The sequence below is a fragment of the Scophthalmus maximus genome, unplaced genomic scaffold (assembly GCF_022379125.1).
Source record: "Scophthalmus maximus strain ysfricsl-2021 unplaced genomic scaffold, ASM2237912v1 un_1, whole genome shotgun sequence".
Lineage (NCBI taxonomy): Eukaryota > Metazoa > Chordata > Actinopteri > Pleuronectiformes > Scophthalmidae > Scophthalmus > Scophthalmus maximus.
In genome coordinates, this window is record NW_025917010.1 from 182,952 (window position 1) to 195,053 (window position 12,102).

A 12,102-nucleotide genomic window follows, 5' to 3' on the forward strand; every position below is an offset into this window, starting at 1 on the left:
GACTGCATAACTAAAAGCCCTGCCATTCTTCAGGAGGTCCACAACATCCAACTTGGCCTTTTCAACCACGGCTTCAATGGCTGCTTCAGTCCTGTTCTTCAAGCATGCCCTCCGCAGATGGCATGACAGGGTCTCTTGTGTTTTAAGACACAATGGGCAAAGCAGATAGTGTCTGTATGCAGGTTTCCTGGAAAATGAGAAAAAAAGGCATTAAGGATAATGTGGTTAATATAGGAATAATAATAGGTTAATTAATAATAGGTTGATTAAATAAGGTGCATCAAAGGTACATTCGATGAAGCAGTGGAGGTGTAGACCTGTCTGTCTGATGGATTTCACCCTCCTGCTGTACACTTGATGAAGCAGTGCAGGTGTAGACCTGTCTGTCTGATGGATTTCACCCTCCTGCTGTACACTTGATGAAGCAGTGGAGGTGTAGACCTGTCTGTCTGTCTGAGGTTTCTTAGTGTCCTTTATTTTCATGTTCAGCCGTGAGCCTTCATTTGAACAGAAACACTTTCCTCTCCTTCATATCCTCCATACGAAAACACCGGAAGAGCTACAGGACAAAGAAATGACAAAAATTAGCTCTTACAAACATACACACACCTTTTGAATGACACTTTAACCAAACATTTAAATAGAAATGTGCAGGCATATCCAAAAAATAGAGAGCTAGCTTAAACCACGATGTAGAACTTGACATCAGCATGGCTATATGAAGAGTTAAATCAAACACTTCTTCACAGAACATGAATAAAACAACATAAATCACAAAATACCTTGTTCCCGTTCCAGCTAGGCGCTTATTTGTGTGAAAGAATAACACAATATCGTCCTATAAATCCCGTTTTCACACTTTTCCTTTTCGGACTTCTCCCTCGTTCAAGTTACCCACTCTCAGGGAACAATTTCCTGCCTTGCCAGGAAATGGCCCTACAAAATAAAGGCATGTTTAACAAAATCAAGCATATCCAAAGTAAACGTATTTGAGTCGTTTAAGAGTCATTTACACTCCCACCAATCATGAGTAAATAATGGGACACAGATGACATTAGGTACAAAGGATTCAAATGACCTCGACCTTACTTGTAAAGAACAAAAAATACCTCATGTGAAGTGCAAACCTTATAACTGTAAGTTTTAAACTGTAGAGTGAGTGGAAAGGTCTACTCAGCTTCCAGTAGCAGAACGAGCTTCTGAACTGGCCGCTCAACTTCAGACATCTAATGGAGACGCTCCCCATCTTCCCAAGATCCCGGTCACCAAGGCAGACCGTAACCTTCCTTACAAGTCCATCTTCGGCAATCGTGGTTTGTGAACCTCTACCCAGCCTCCACTGATTTCTGTGGGCCTCATCTCCTTTCATCATGACTATATTGTGATTTATTGGAAAGAGCTTTATTTTGGTGTGTACCATGTTGGAATTAAAGCATATATAAAATAACTAACAGAGGTCAGACACACACGTGACCTGGATGTCACCTCCCACCCCTTAAACTTGAATAATAAACTTAATTAATTGAACTATTAAGTTCCTATGCTGGAGTCAGTGTTATGCTTGGGGTGAAGAGAGTGGTGAGGGTGTAGACAGATGTATTTTAAAATTAATTTATTAAACAAAACAAAAAATGAATGGTATTACATGGAGCAATGAAAATAATTGACAGAAAGCAATGATGAAAAATTCTGATGGACTTTTGAAGCAATGAATCAAACTGCGACATGGAAACACATTGGGCGCCGGATAGCTCAGTGAATAGCACCGGCGCCCCCACCGCCATGGACCCGGGCTCGAACCTTCCTGCCACTGCTTCAGTCAAAGACATGCCAGAAGAGATCCGGGTTTGAGCGAGACTCCGGGGTGCCCCGGAGGATTCTAAAATTCCCTCTGACACAGCATGAGACAGCACCAAAATAGACAATAAAGCACAAAAGTGCCCTAAAAAAAAACCTTTTACAGAAAAACAAGCTCAGAGAATAGCGCCAGCGTCCCCGCTGCCATGGACCCGGGTTCCACTTCCTCTTGCACCACCTGCTTCATTAAGTGTACAGCAGAAGGAGAGAGGAGGATGGGAAACCTGTGCAGCAGGAGGGATGATAGGAAACACGGGTCTCGAACAAGAAAGGGTGTAAACGAAACCCGACTTTGAATCACATCACTGGCACGACAGTCACAATTGTGTCAGAGAAGGAGTGACGACTGTGACTTAAGTCAGAAGGATTCAAAGTCCAGTTTTTTAAATAATTGGCTTACGAAAACTCCCTCTTGGCAACTTTTTGACCAACTTGGTCTTCATCAGGCCAGCAGGACACACAAACAATTTAGGGACAATAAAGGATAAATTCAAATAACAGTAACAGTAAAGCAAAATTATCCCAAATATGAAAAAAATAAAATAACTCATAGAATTGTCGGATCAGTACAAGAGCAGTCTCATTTGATTCGGGGGCTCTCACCGGACGTGTGGACATCCATTTTATATGTGTTTGCTTTCGAACGGCTGAAATTGTGAACCGTATCATATAAAAAAAACTAGCCTTGACCTTTGACCTCTGCCATTTGCCGCTGGTTAAAAAATACTCCGAGGGTGTTGGTGAGATCCCACAAGCGATGTCCTATCCAATTTATGTGACATTTCAACGTTTTTTGCCTTCTTTTTGCTGTGTTCTGGCCGGCCTTTTTAATCAGCTCTACAGCTGAGCCAAGCCTGAGATGATCATCTAAATGTCTTAACAATTCATAAAAATTCCCAGGCCAGGGACTTCTGATTTGACACAGTTATAATTCAAATTAAAGGCCACATTCAGACCTTTACACTGATACCAAATAGGTTGTTTCAAAACAACCTGGCTCTTATTGTGACATGTACTCTGATATTTACTGGGTGTTTGACATCCCCTTGTACATTAAGCCTGAAGTGGCCTTCATGTGTAGGCCTGTATTAATGCCAGCCTTACACCAATCCCAGCATTAAATTACATTCATTACATCACAGCATGTGAGCACCACATTAAAGCAACTCAAAAAAATTTAAAGCTCTAGGCCTAGCCGTGTAATTAAGACTTCAACCTTAATAAAGATTAACATTCAAACGCATATAACAAAACTGTGATTTAAGTTACATGAAGCGTATCATTTACAGAATTACACACAAGGTAAATTATAAATAAATAGATACATATCAAATTGATAGATATAAATTTGGCACAGCGCACAGGACTGAATAAATATTCCAAGGATACGGAAAGGAGTGAGGGTGCAAAATATTGTGTAAACATTGATATGTAAACACGAATAAATGTGAATAGCGTACGTGTTGTTCGATGTTAACATGGGAACACTTACCTGATCTATTGATGACATGATTGCCGTTTCCATTTCTACGTCTGACACGTCTTTTCCGCCTGAGCTGGTGTTGAACACAGAATTGTCTGATGGACATTTTGGAGGATCTCGGGACACCTAACTGCTGCAACGCGGTGGAAATTTCAGCATGAGTTTTGCATTCCTCAAAAAGCTGCCTAATTATGTCAGATTATTCCGAACATACCTCCAGTCTTCATGACTTTTTTGCAGGCCCACTGAAAACGTCCTGGTCACAGGTCACCCAAAACGTCCTGGTCACAGGTCACTTCCGGGTCACTCAACTTACATCAAATAAAATTGGATGAAACGCTCGTTATCCGTTTTTGCCATTTTTCATTTGAGCACAAAAACAGAAAGTGGAAAAACGAATCGTTATCCACTATTTCATTTTGATTTTTGGAAAAAATATTGAGAAAACAAGTCATTTTCTGTTTTTTTATTTTTTGGTTTTATTTTGAAAAACGAATGAACGAATGATACACGGATTCACCTGGGTCGGGGCCAACCCAGGGAAGGTGTCCCCATGTTCCTGGGACGGAGCCCCCATCCACGGGACCGCATTATGTCCCCCCAGATGAGGGATTTTCAGATAAAATGTGTGAATGAGATACGTGGCTGTGTCCCCCCTGGGATTTTGTGACTTGGGGGGTGCACCGTTAGTCTAACCTGGGTCCACGCTATTCACTGAGCTAGGCGACTGCCAGGTCATGTCCTTGTTGGCCTTGTCAAGGTTGTGCTTTTTCTGTGAAAGGTTTTTTTTTAGGGCACTTTCATGCTTTATTGATATTGCCATTTGGTATGGTGCTGTCACATGATGTGTCAGAGGGGTGATCTAGGATCTTTGAATACTCTCGGGTGCTGGGGGATTGGAACCCGGGTCCTCGGCAGTGGGGGGCGCTGGTGCTGTTCACTCCGCTAAAGCTGGGGGAACAATAGTTTGTTTGGGTGGGGGAAGAAGAGGAAAGAAGGGGAAGGAAGGGTAAGAGAGGGGGAAGAGAAAAAGGAAGAAAAAGAGAGAAAAAGAAGGGAAATGTGGCTCTCTGGCATTCTCAAAAAGCTGAGGTCCTTGTATAAGTTATTAAGTGATAATTGAAAGGTTCATAATCCTTGGTAAGAGTTGGGTTAAAAAAGCTTATGACCACTGGGGTTTGATCCGGCAACCTTTGGATCCGTAGCTCCTCCTCAAAGCATTGAAAACAGAACAGATCATTTTTGTATAAATGTCAAAACTACTGCTGGCGAAATAAAGTGCAAATTTATTACGAAATATAAATCTCTATTCTCTCTCACACATATGCAACAAACATTTATGAACCAAAAACTAAGGAAATCACTATATAAAATAAATATAAGGAATATACAAATAAGAAATAGAAACATAAATAAAACTCTGCATACTTTAAAAGGCTACATACAGACAAACTTAAATATCTACTCACACGTGACTATAGCAAACAAAATTAGATTTAATATTTAAATAAAATAAATAAAATAAATAAAATAAATAAAATAAATAAAATAAATAAAATAAATAAAATAAATAAAATAAATAAATACAAATATAAAACTGTCAAAAGAAAACTCTACATACTTTACAAGGTCACTTGGAATATGATAAAAATATAACTTTTTTTCAATCTTTTAAAAACTTTTTACACTTAAAGAATGAAACAGATTTATTTTTGTTGTGCCCTCTTCCTCCTCATCTCTTCCATCCACTGGTCAAGGGACATGTTAGCATTTTGGGGACAGTAAATGTACCCATAATATTGACCATGGCCATTGTCTTTGTTCCGGGGCTGGTGGCACTGACTGCATTTATTTTTGTCTGTTGTCCGATTGTATGACCTACGTGCAGGTGATGGGGTGGGAAGGGGGCCATGAGGGGCAATGGATTTGGCTGCAGGTACTTGTGGGGCCAAAAACACAATTGGGCCAATAGCAGGGCTGGGGTCGATGACAAAAGGGAAGCGGGCAGAGGTAGGTGGAGGTGCTGGCTGAGGAAACAACTGCCTCGGGGCTGGCAATCTCGGGCAGAGAGCCTTCGGGGTATGGAGGTGATGGGCTGGAGCAGCAGACTTCCTCTTGACCACTGCCTGTCCTGCTGTACTTGGTGGCAAGTGGTACTGATGTTGAGGGCCTGGCTGTAGGGGTGCAACAGCGGGGCATACCTGTACGGGTGGGAGAGGGGCACGAGCTACTGGAATTGCAGGAGGCAAGTTGACCCCTTGCAGCAGAATGTTACTGTCCTGCCTCTTCAGTCGCTTATTGTGCCACTGAATGAGAGTTGTTTGATTAACATCAAACAACTGCAGAGTAGTGCCCTGCATGACTGCACCGTTAGCCAGGACCAGCTGCCTGATTTTGCTGTAGTCCCTTAGAATCAGAGTCCATCTAGTCAGAGCACATTTGCCCTGTTTTTTGGGGCTCTTATAGATGCTACATAGTTTGACAAAGATGGACTCTACCAAACGACAACAATCTGGCCACTGAGCATTGGAATCCTGTTGATCCTAAGACACAGCGGGTCATACTCTCCACACCAGGCGTAAATTCAGGTTTCTTTTTGGAACACCTGAAGCGACCTGATGTGAGACGCACCTGGTGGCGTGCAGCGTATGTCACCCGCTGCTGATCATATGGCAGGAGGTTCTGCCACAGGGCTATGATAGTGCTGGCCTGCTGGTTGTTGAGCGTCTGGCCAGTTTCAGTCCTCAGCCCAACCAAGTACTCGGCTAGGCAGTCCACACGCTCCATCCCTGGGACACAACGCTCATCCACAGCCTAGTAAGAGTACATTATAGTGAGAAAAAAAACATAACAGAACCCTAACACGTGGCATAGTATAAATTGTCACATAATAGACTCACCTGTTGCTGCTCAGGTGCTGCTGGGGTGATGGCTCGTAATCCAGCCATAGCAGTAGCTGCAGCAGCAGGGACAGTGGTTGTGAGTGTGGTTGGGAGAAGATGACGAACAGAAGCTGAGCCAGTGGTGACAGCTGATAGGCCAGACCTGATTCTTTTTGGAACATCCAAAGGCTGGGAAACAAAAAGGATTAGAAAACAAATACAAATTCACAATATACAACAAATTAAAAGAGATTATGACACATTATATACAAAAGCACTTACAAGCTGTTGTTGAGGTGCAGCATGAGTGATGGGAGGTGATGCCGAAGGACCAGCAGTTGCAGCAGGAGGGACAGTAGCTTGGAATCTGGTAGTAGTTGGGAGCACTACAGGAAGTCTGGAGCCGGCAGGGAGGGCTGATGGGCCGGAGGGCTCGTGAACAATCTAGAAATAAAATGGCATTAAATCAGAGTTTATCTGTTTGGATTATGCATTTATTCATTCATTTATTCTTCACATGTGAAATCATTGCCCTTTATTCATGTTACTTTTTCGTTATTGCAATGTTATTAAAAATAAAGATTGCAATGAAACTTTAAGGTCAGATTACCATGAGCTAAATGTAAATTCACTGACATCATATGACAAAAAACATGTGACAAGAATAATTACCACATGTTGCTCAGTCGCTGCTGCAGCGCTACGAGATGCAGTGAGATGGAGAGAGGAGGGAGTTGGAATGCTGGCTGAGCTGGTGGTGTCAGCCAGGTGGTGGACCAGAGGACAAGTCCAGCAGCTCAATGGTTGGGTCCAGGCTGAGGCTCAAACCAGCATCCTCAAAGCTCTCAACTTCCAACTCTTCTTCAGTGCCTACATCCTCCAGCATCTGATCAGTCTCCTCCGAGTCAGGATGTACATCCTGCAGGGCCTGCCCTGTCTGGCGGTACAGGTAATCGATACCTATTAGCTCCCCTGAGACAGACAAGAGAATAGAAATAGGAAAATTGGCTTTCAGACAATGCATTAAAAAGTGTATTATTTTTTATGCATATGAAAAATAACCTCATCACTATGAAAAGCTCAAACTCACCATTGTAAACGGCCGGTGGCTGAAAAGAGGGGACGAGCTTCCTTCCAAATACCTTGACACTGTGTGTGTTGACACATTGAACAAGGTCTCCTGAGTAGGTCAGCAAAGCAGGAGGCTTGACTGCCAGAGATGCGGCATGACGGTCCTGGTTCCATCTCTTAAGGCCTTCCAGAAGGTACAGCTGGAAATTCAGGCTGTTGGCACTCGTTCCTTAAGACAGAAGCAGTATGAGAAATAACTATATGTTTTTTTGTCACTGTTTACAAGATAATAATAATAAATTATATTTGTTTCATACTAACCTGGAATGAACCTGTTGAGATGCAGGTGGAAGGACTCGAGCGATGTGGACCCTCTAGCACACCTGTAATTTGGCAGGATGATGCCCTCTTTGGTGGTGGTGCCAGTCTGAGCATACAGGAGTACACCTGGTTCATCCTGGATGCACTTAACGTGCCTCCTCTGGGTTTGCCAGATGTGCTGCATTCTCTCCTGGTCCAAGAGAGGGACACCAAGAAGATCTCTGCCCTTTTCCCCCATCAGCTCATTTAAGAGGCACTCAATCAGAACAATGGTCTGCTGCTCTCCTCTTGTCCGCCTTCTGCAGTGCCGGGCCAGTTCATCCTTGGTAATGTGCTGGTCTACCATTTTCTCAGTGATGCCAGGGACACCTTCGCATTTCAACTGTTCCCTCTTTGCTCGCCGCACCAAGGCAACATCTTCACTGTCCCACTCAAAAATGCAGCATGACAGCTTTGCCATGAAGATGGGGTACAAAGGATGTGCATCCTTTGTACACCCCGATGCCAGTCGCCGCATGAAATGGTATATATCCAGTTTCACAACCAGGTCTGGCCATCCACCAAATCTTTGCTGCAATTTAGTCTGCCCTCTGCCCTCCAGACAACAGTCACAGTCTACATAAAGTAGCTGAGGAGGGGTCACACCAGCATTGCTGTACCTGCGGATGAGGTCAGCTACCATAATGTCCAGAGCGGGACCCTCCTGAGCAGTCAGGACACTGATGAGGATTTGGCCCACCTCGTTGCTCACAGATGTAAGCCACAAGGCGGTCCCCTTGGCAAGGCCCGACAGCTTCTTAGTGATCTGTAATCACACATAAAGGTCAGTTGGTGATTAAATACATTGGAAATGTGTAATGCTTGTATAATAGTACTATGTTTCTTTGTTTTTAAATAAAGCATTCAATTCATATTTCACAAATGTACTTCTAATGTAATAATTGTAATGTACAGTGTATTCTACTGCATTGTAGAATACTACAGCATTCACAGTTAAAAATATGTACTTTTTTCGTGGAGTCCATTTTCAGGATACTGCCAAAGGTAGATGTTATGCTGGCCTTGATGTGTTCAAGCCTGCTCAGGATGTCTCTGCCATTAACAGCCAGCATCCACCTGTGAGATGGTATGGCTACTGGCTCAGGCGGCTCCTGGAACTGGACAGGGAGCAGGCATGGCCGGGCAGCAAAGTCCGAGCATGCACCAAGGTACCGGCAGAGTGCTTAAGCCACTCCTCGCTGTGGTTTTCCCTCAGCTGCTTGACCAAGCGGGAGGAACTGTTACCAAGGGTCCTCTGTCTCAGAAATCGTATGACACGCATGTCACAAGCATATCTGCGTTAAACAAAGGGAAAGATACAAACAATAAAATCAGCTCATTTGCAGTGTGTTTCAATGACAAAAAAAAAGAGACATAAAATGAATAATCTCAGTTACTCACCTTTGAGTAAGGATTATTCGGAACTCAAGCCTGTGGGCCAAGTCCAGCTGGTCCAAAATGGTTTTGCTGGTGGAAATGTAGCTGGTTTTGCAACCAACTGCGCTGCACCAGAGAGTCTCTGTTATCAACAGGTAATACCTGTCAATATCCAGAACCTGGCGGGCTCTCTTGTGGGCTCCATAGCCTGTGAGATGTTTACCACACACAGGAAAGGTAAGCCTGACCTTCCAAAGGTGGTATGGCATCCACACAAGAAGCCGGTGACTGAAAAATCGCTCTGGAGTGGGGATCTGGTGATAAATCAATGCTGGCTCTGGTGGATCATACCAGAGTTTGAGGTCAGAGCGCAGCCGCTGGTGCTTCCACAAAGCTGCTGAAATCCATTTCTGATCTTGAAGAGGAATGGTCTTCAGGAGTTTAGCAGGGAGCCAGCCAGGTGCTGAACCAGCATCAGCCTCCACATTTCCGGCCAACGGAAGAGGGTCAGGAGCAGGATGGGTTGAGGGACCGGCAATAGATGTAGAAGCAACGGCAGGTGCTGAGGTCACAAGGGGGAGAGGAGCAGAGGAGGAACCAGTGGAGGTGGTAGCTGACACTTCCTGATTTGTAAATTAAAATTAAAAAAGGGTTAAATATTATCATTGTTTCAAGTTTAATAAAAGTGGGAGTGAAGACAACAAGTTAATTGAAGTGTTTCTCTCAACTCTAGTAGCGGCTGATGGAACCGAGGAAGTGGAGGCCATCGAAGACACAGGAGAAGGAGGAAGAGACAGAGGGGAAACAGTCTGAACATATCTCCTGGGACTGTGGCCAGGTGAAGGGGTCCTCCTCCCTGTGGCGCATGAAACAGTGCTGGACACGGCCGAGGACAACGAAGCGCTACTTGTGGGCTGAGAGAATGAGAGCACAGTTAACAACATTATAAATACAAAATTGTTATTCCCAAAATAGTTATTACAGTAATTAAAACAAGATCATTTCAACATATATTTAACAAATGAAAACGCAAAAAACAAGGAGAGGATGCAGGACATCTTGCAAACCCAGAGGAGGCACGTTAAGTGCATCCAGGATGAACCAGGTGTACTCCTGTATGCTCAGACTGGCACCACCACCAAGGAGGGCATCGTCCTGCCACATGACAGGTGTGCTAGAGGGTCCACATCGCTCGAGTCCTTCCACCTGCATCTCAACAGGTTCATTCCAGGTTAGTATGAAAAAAATATGATTATTATTATTATGTTGTAAACAGTGACAAAAAACATCATATAGTTATTTCTCATACTGCTTCTGTCTTAAGGAATGAGTGCCAACGGCCTGAATTTCCAGCTGTACCTTCTGGAAGGCCTTAAGGGATGGAACCAGGATCGTCATGCCTCCTGCTTTGCTGAGCTCCTCAGGAGACCTTGTTCACTGTGTCATAAGCTGTCACTCTCCTTACATTACCTTGTTCACATGCTTCCTAGCCAAATCAAGGTTTGGCGTTAAATTGGCCCCATGAGACTCACCGAACCGCGGTTTCGTAAACTGATGAGAAGAAAAAATAACGAGAAGTGGATCCTTTTAAAATTAAGGTATTCAAATACATTACAAATATAAGTATCAGTATCAGTGCTTCCGCATTACTTACTGATGCCAAAGTCAAAGCGGGCTTACGCACTGTCGGACCAGGTGTTGAAGAGGAGGATCCTGACACTGGTGGCGTTGAGAGTCTTGGTTGTGGTGTCACTGAGGGAGAGGCAGGTACCGAGCTGGAGGGCTACAGGTTCCAAGAAATGACCATGAAATTTTACTATACAGAATACAACACACACCAACACATCATAATGTTTTGTATGTCATCTGATACCTTCTTTGTATGGAAGCCACAGCTGCATGTCTGTGTCCCTCCAAACAGAGACATTTGTCCCCTCCGCTGCATCGGGCATTTCTCAATCTGTAATATTGTTTGACAGTGAGCTGAGCTGCAGGATTATGGCATTGCTTTAAGATTAATTATTGTACACATATCACTTTCTTCAAGTATACCTTCAGATACAGATCATGCCACTTTTTCTGACGTGGTGCCGGCCTGTTTCCTGCATCAGAGGGCCAGACCCCAACAGCAGCGAACCGTCGCAGGCGGGACATCCACTCCTCATCACCCATAGCCCTGTGCTTTTTGTCTTTTGAAGCCATCTGACAATAAAAAAAAATATTCATTTTGTAAATTAGGTAATTTTGACACATTTGTGCTCCATGTATAATATGTTATTATGCCATGACAAAACATACAAGTTTAGAAAACTTTATAATCAATCATTAATTGATAAAAACCACGAAAAGAAAATGATTTATAGCAGTACGAGGAAAGCTATCTTACTGAACCTCTTAAATAACAGGGAACCGATTCCGGCGGTGGGGGGATGGGCTCAGACAGTATAGGAGCCATTTTCGCCAAGATTTTATCTATCAAATTACAGTGACAGCAAGTAATGACAGTCACTTTTATCTTAATACTGCAAAACTGTAACCGACGCTGATAAAGACTGTAATGGCCACTACAGTTATGAATTATTGATAAATTGGTGAATTTAAATTTTTTTAATTCACAACGTATTTAAACTTTTTTTTAAACCCCTGTTAAAGTCGTTTTTTGTGTGTAATACATACGTTCCAGCCAGCTACGTCACTCGCGACCCGATAAAATGAAACAACTTCGCTGACATCTTACCTTTCAATGATATTCGAGTGTCGTGTCGTCCGGATTCGAAGAGGTAATCGACAACTTCGAATTTCGAGCGCTTCTGTGACTCCCGTAGCAGGGCCACGGTGATTGGCTGTCAGAAGATGGAGAGTGGACACACCGATTGGCTGACGAAAACATGTGACGTAGTTCAACAGCGGCGAAAGATGGAGATAGACCTCAGCGATTTGCCGTCGAAAAAATGGAAATAACGAGCCGAGATTGGACCGCTCCGGAAAGATGGAGATAGACGTCAGTTATTGGCTGTCGAAAAGATGGAAATGCCGAGACGTGATTCGACAGGGTTATACAGACTATCCCTC

At 43.5% G+C, this 12,102-nt stretch overlaps 1 protein-coding gene and 1 long non-coding RNA gene across 2 annotated transcripts; both read right to left on the reverse strand.

Annotated features, from left to right (window-relative positions):
- Positions 1–6,982: 6,982 nt before the first annotated feature.
- LOC124849817 lies at positions 6,983–9,279 on the reverse strand. The gene is made up of 5 exons (XM_047330425.1): positions 9,055–9,279; positions 8,622–8,948; positions 7,615–8,419; positions 7,313–7,522; positions 6,983–7,194 (listed from the first exon to the last, which is right to left on the reverse strand). Exons 2-5 carry the CDS (start codon positions 8,724–8,726, stop codon positions 6,983–6,985), a joined length of 1,332 nt encoding a protein of 443 aa, XP_047186381.1. The 5' UTR covers positions 8,727–8,948; positions 9,055–9,279.
- A 1,422-nt stretch (positions 9,280–10,701) lies between these two features.
- Positions 10,702–11,238, reverse strand: LOC118299283. The gene is made up of 3 exons (XR_004789819.2): positions 11,083–11,238; positions 10,904–10,990; positions 10,702–10,813 (listed from the first exon to the last, which is right to left on the reverse strand). It is a non-coding gene; the product is annotated as an uncharacterized LOC118299283 (long non-coding RNA).
- Positions 11,239–12,102: the final 864 nt, after the last annotated feature.

Excerpts from the sequence above, each read along its gene's own strand:
- LOC124849817 (XM_047330425.1), bottom strand. The coding sequence starts at position 8,726 with ATGCTGGCTGTTAATGGCAGAGACATCCTGAGCAGGCTTGAACACATC. Across the intron at positions 8,420-8,621 it reads AAATGGACTCCACGAAAAAA|ATCACTAAGAAGCTGTCGGG; the intron begins GTACATATTTTT and ends GTGTGATTACAG. Across the intron at positions 7,195-7,312 it reads GCCACCGGCCGTTTACAATG|GGGAGCTAATAGGTATCGAT; the intron begins GTGAGTTTGAGC and ends TGTCTGTCTCAG.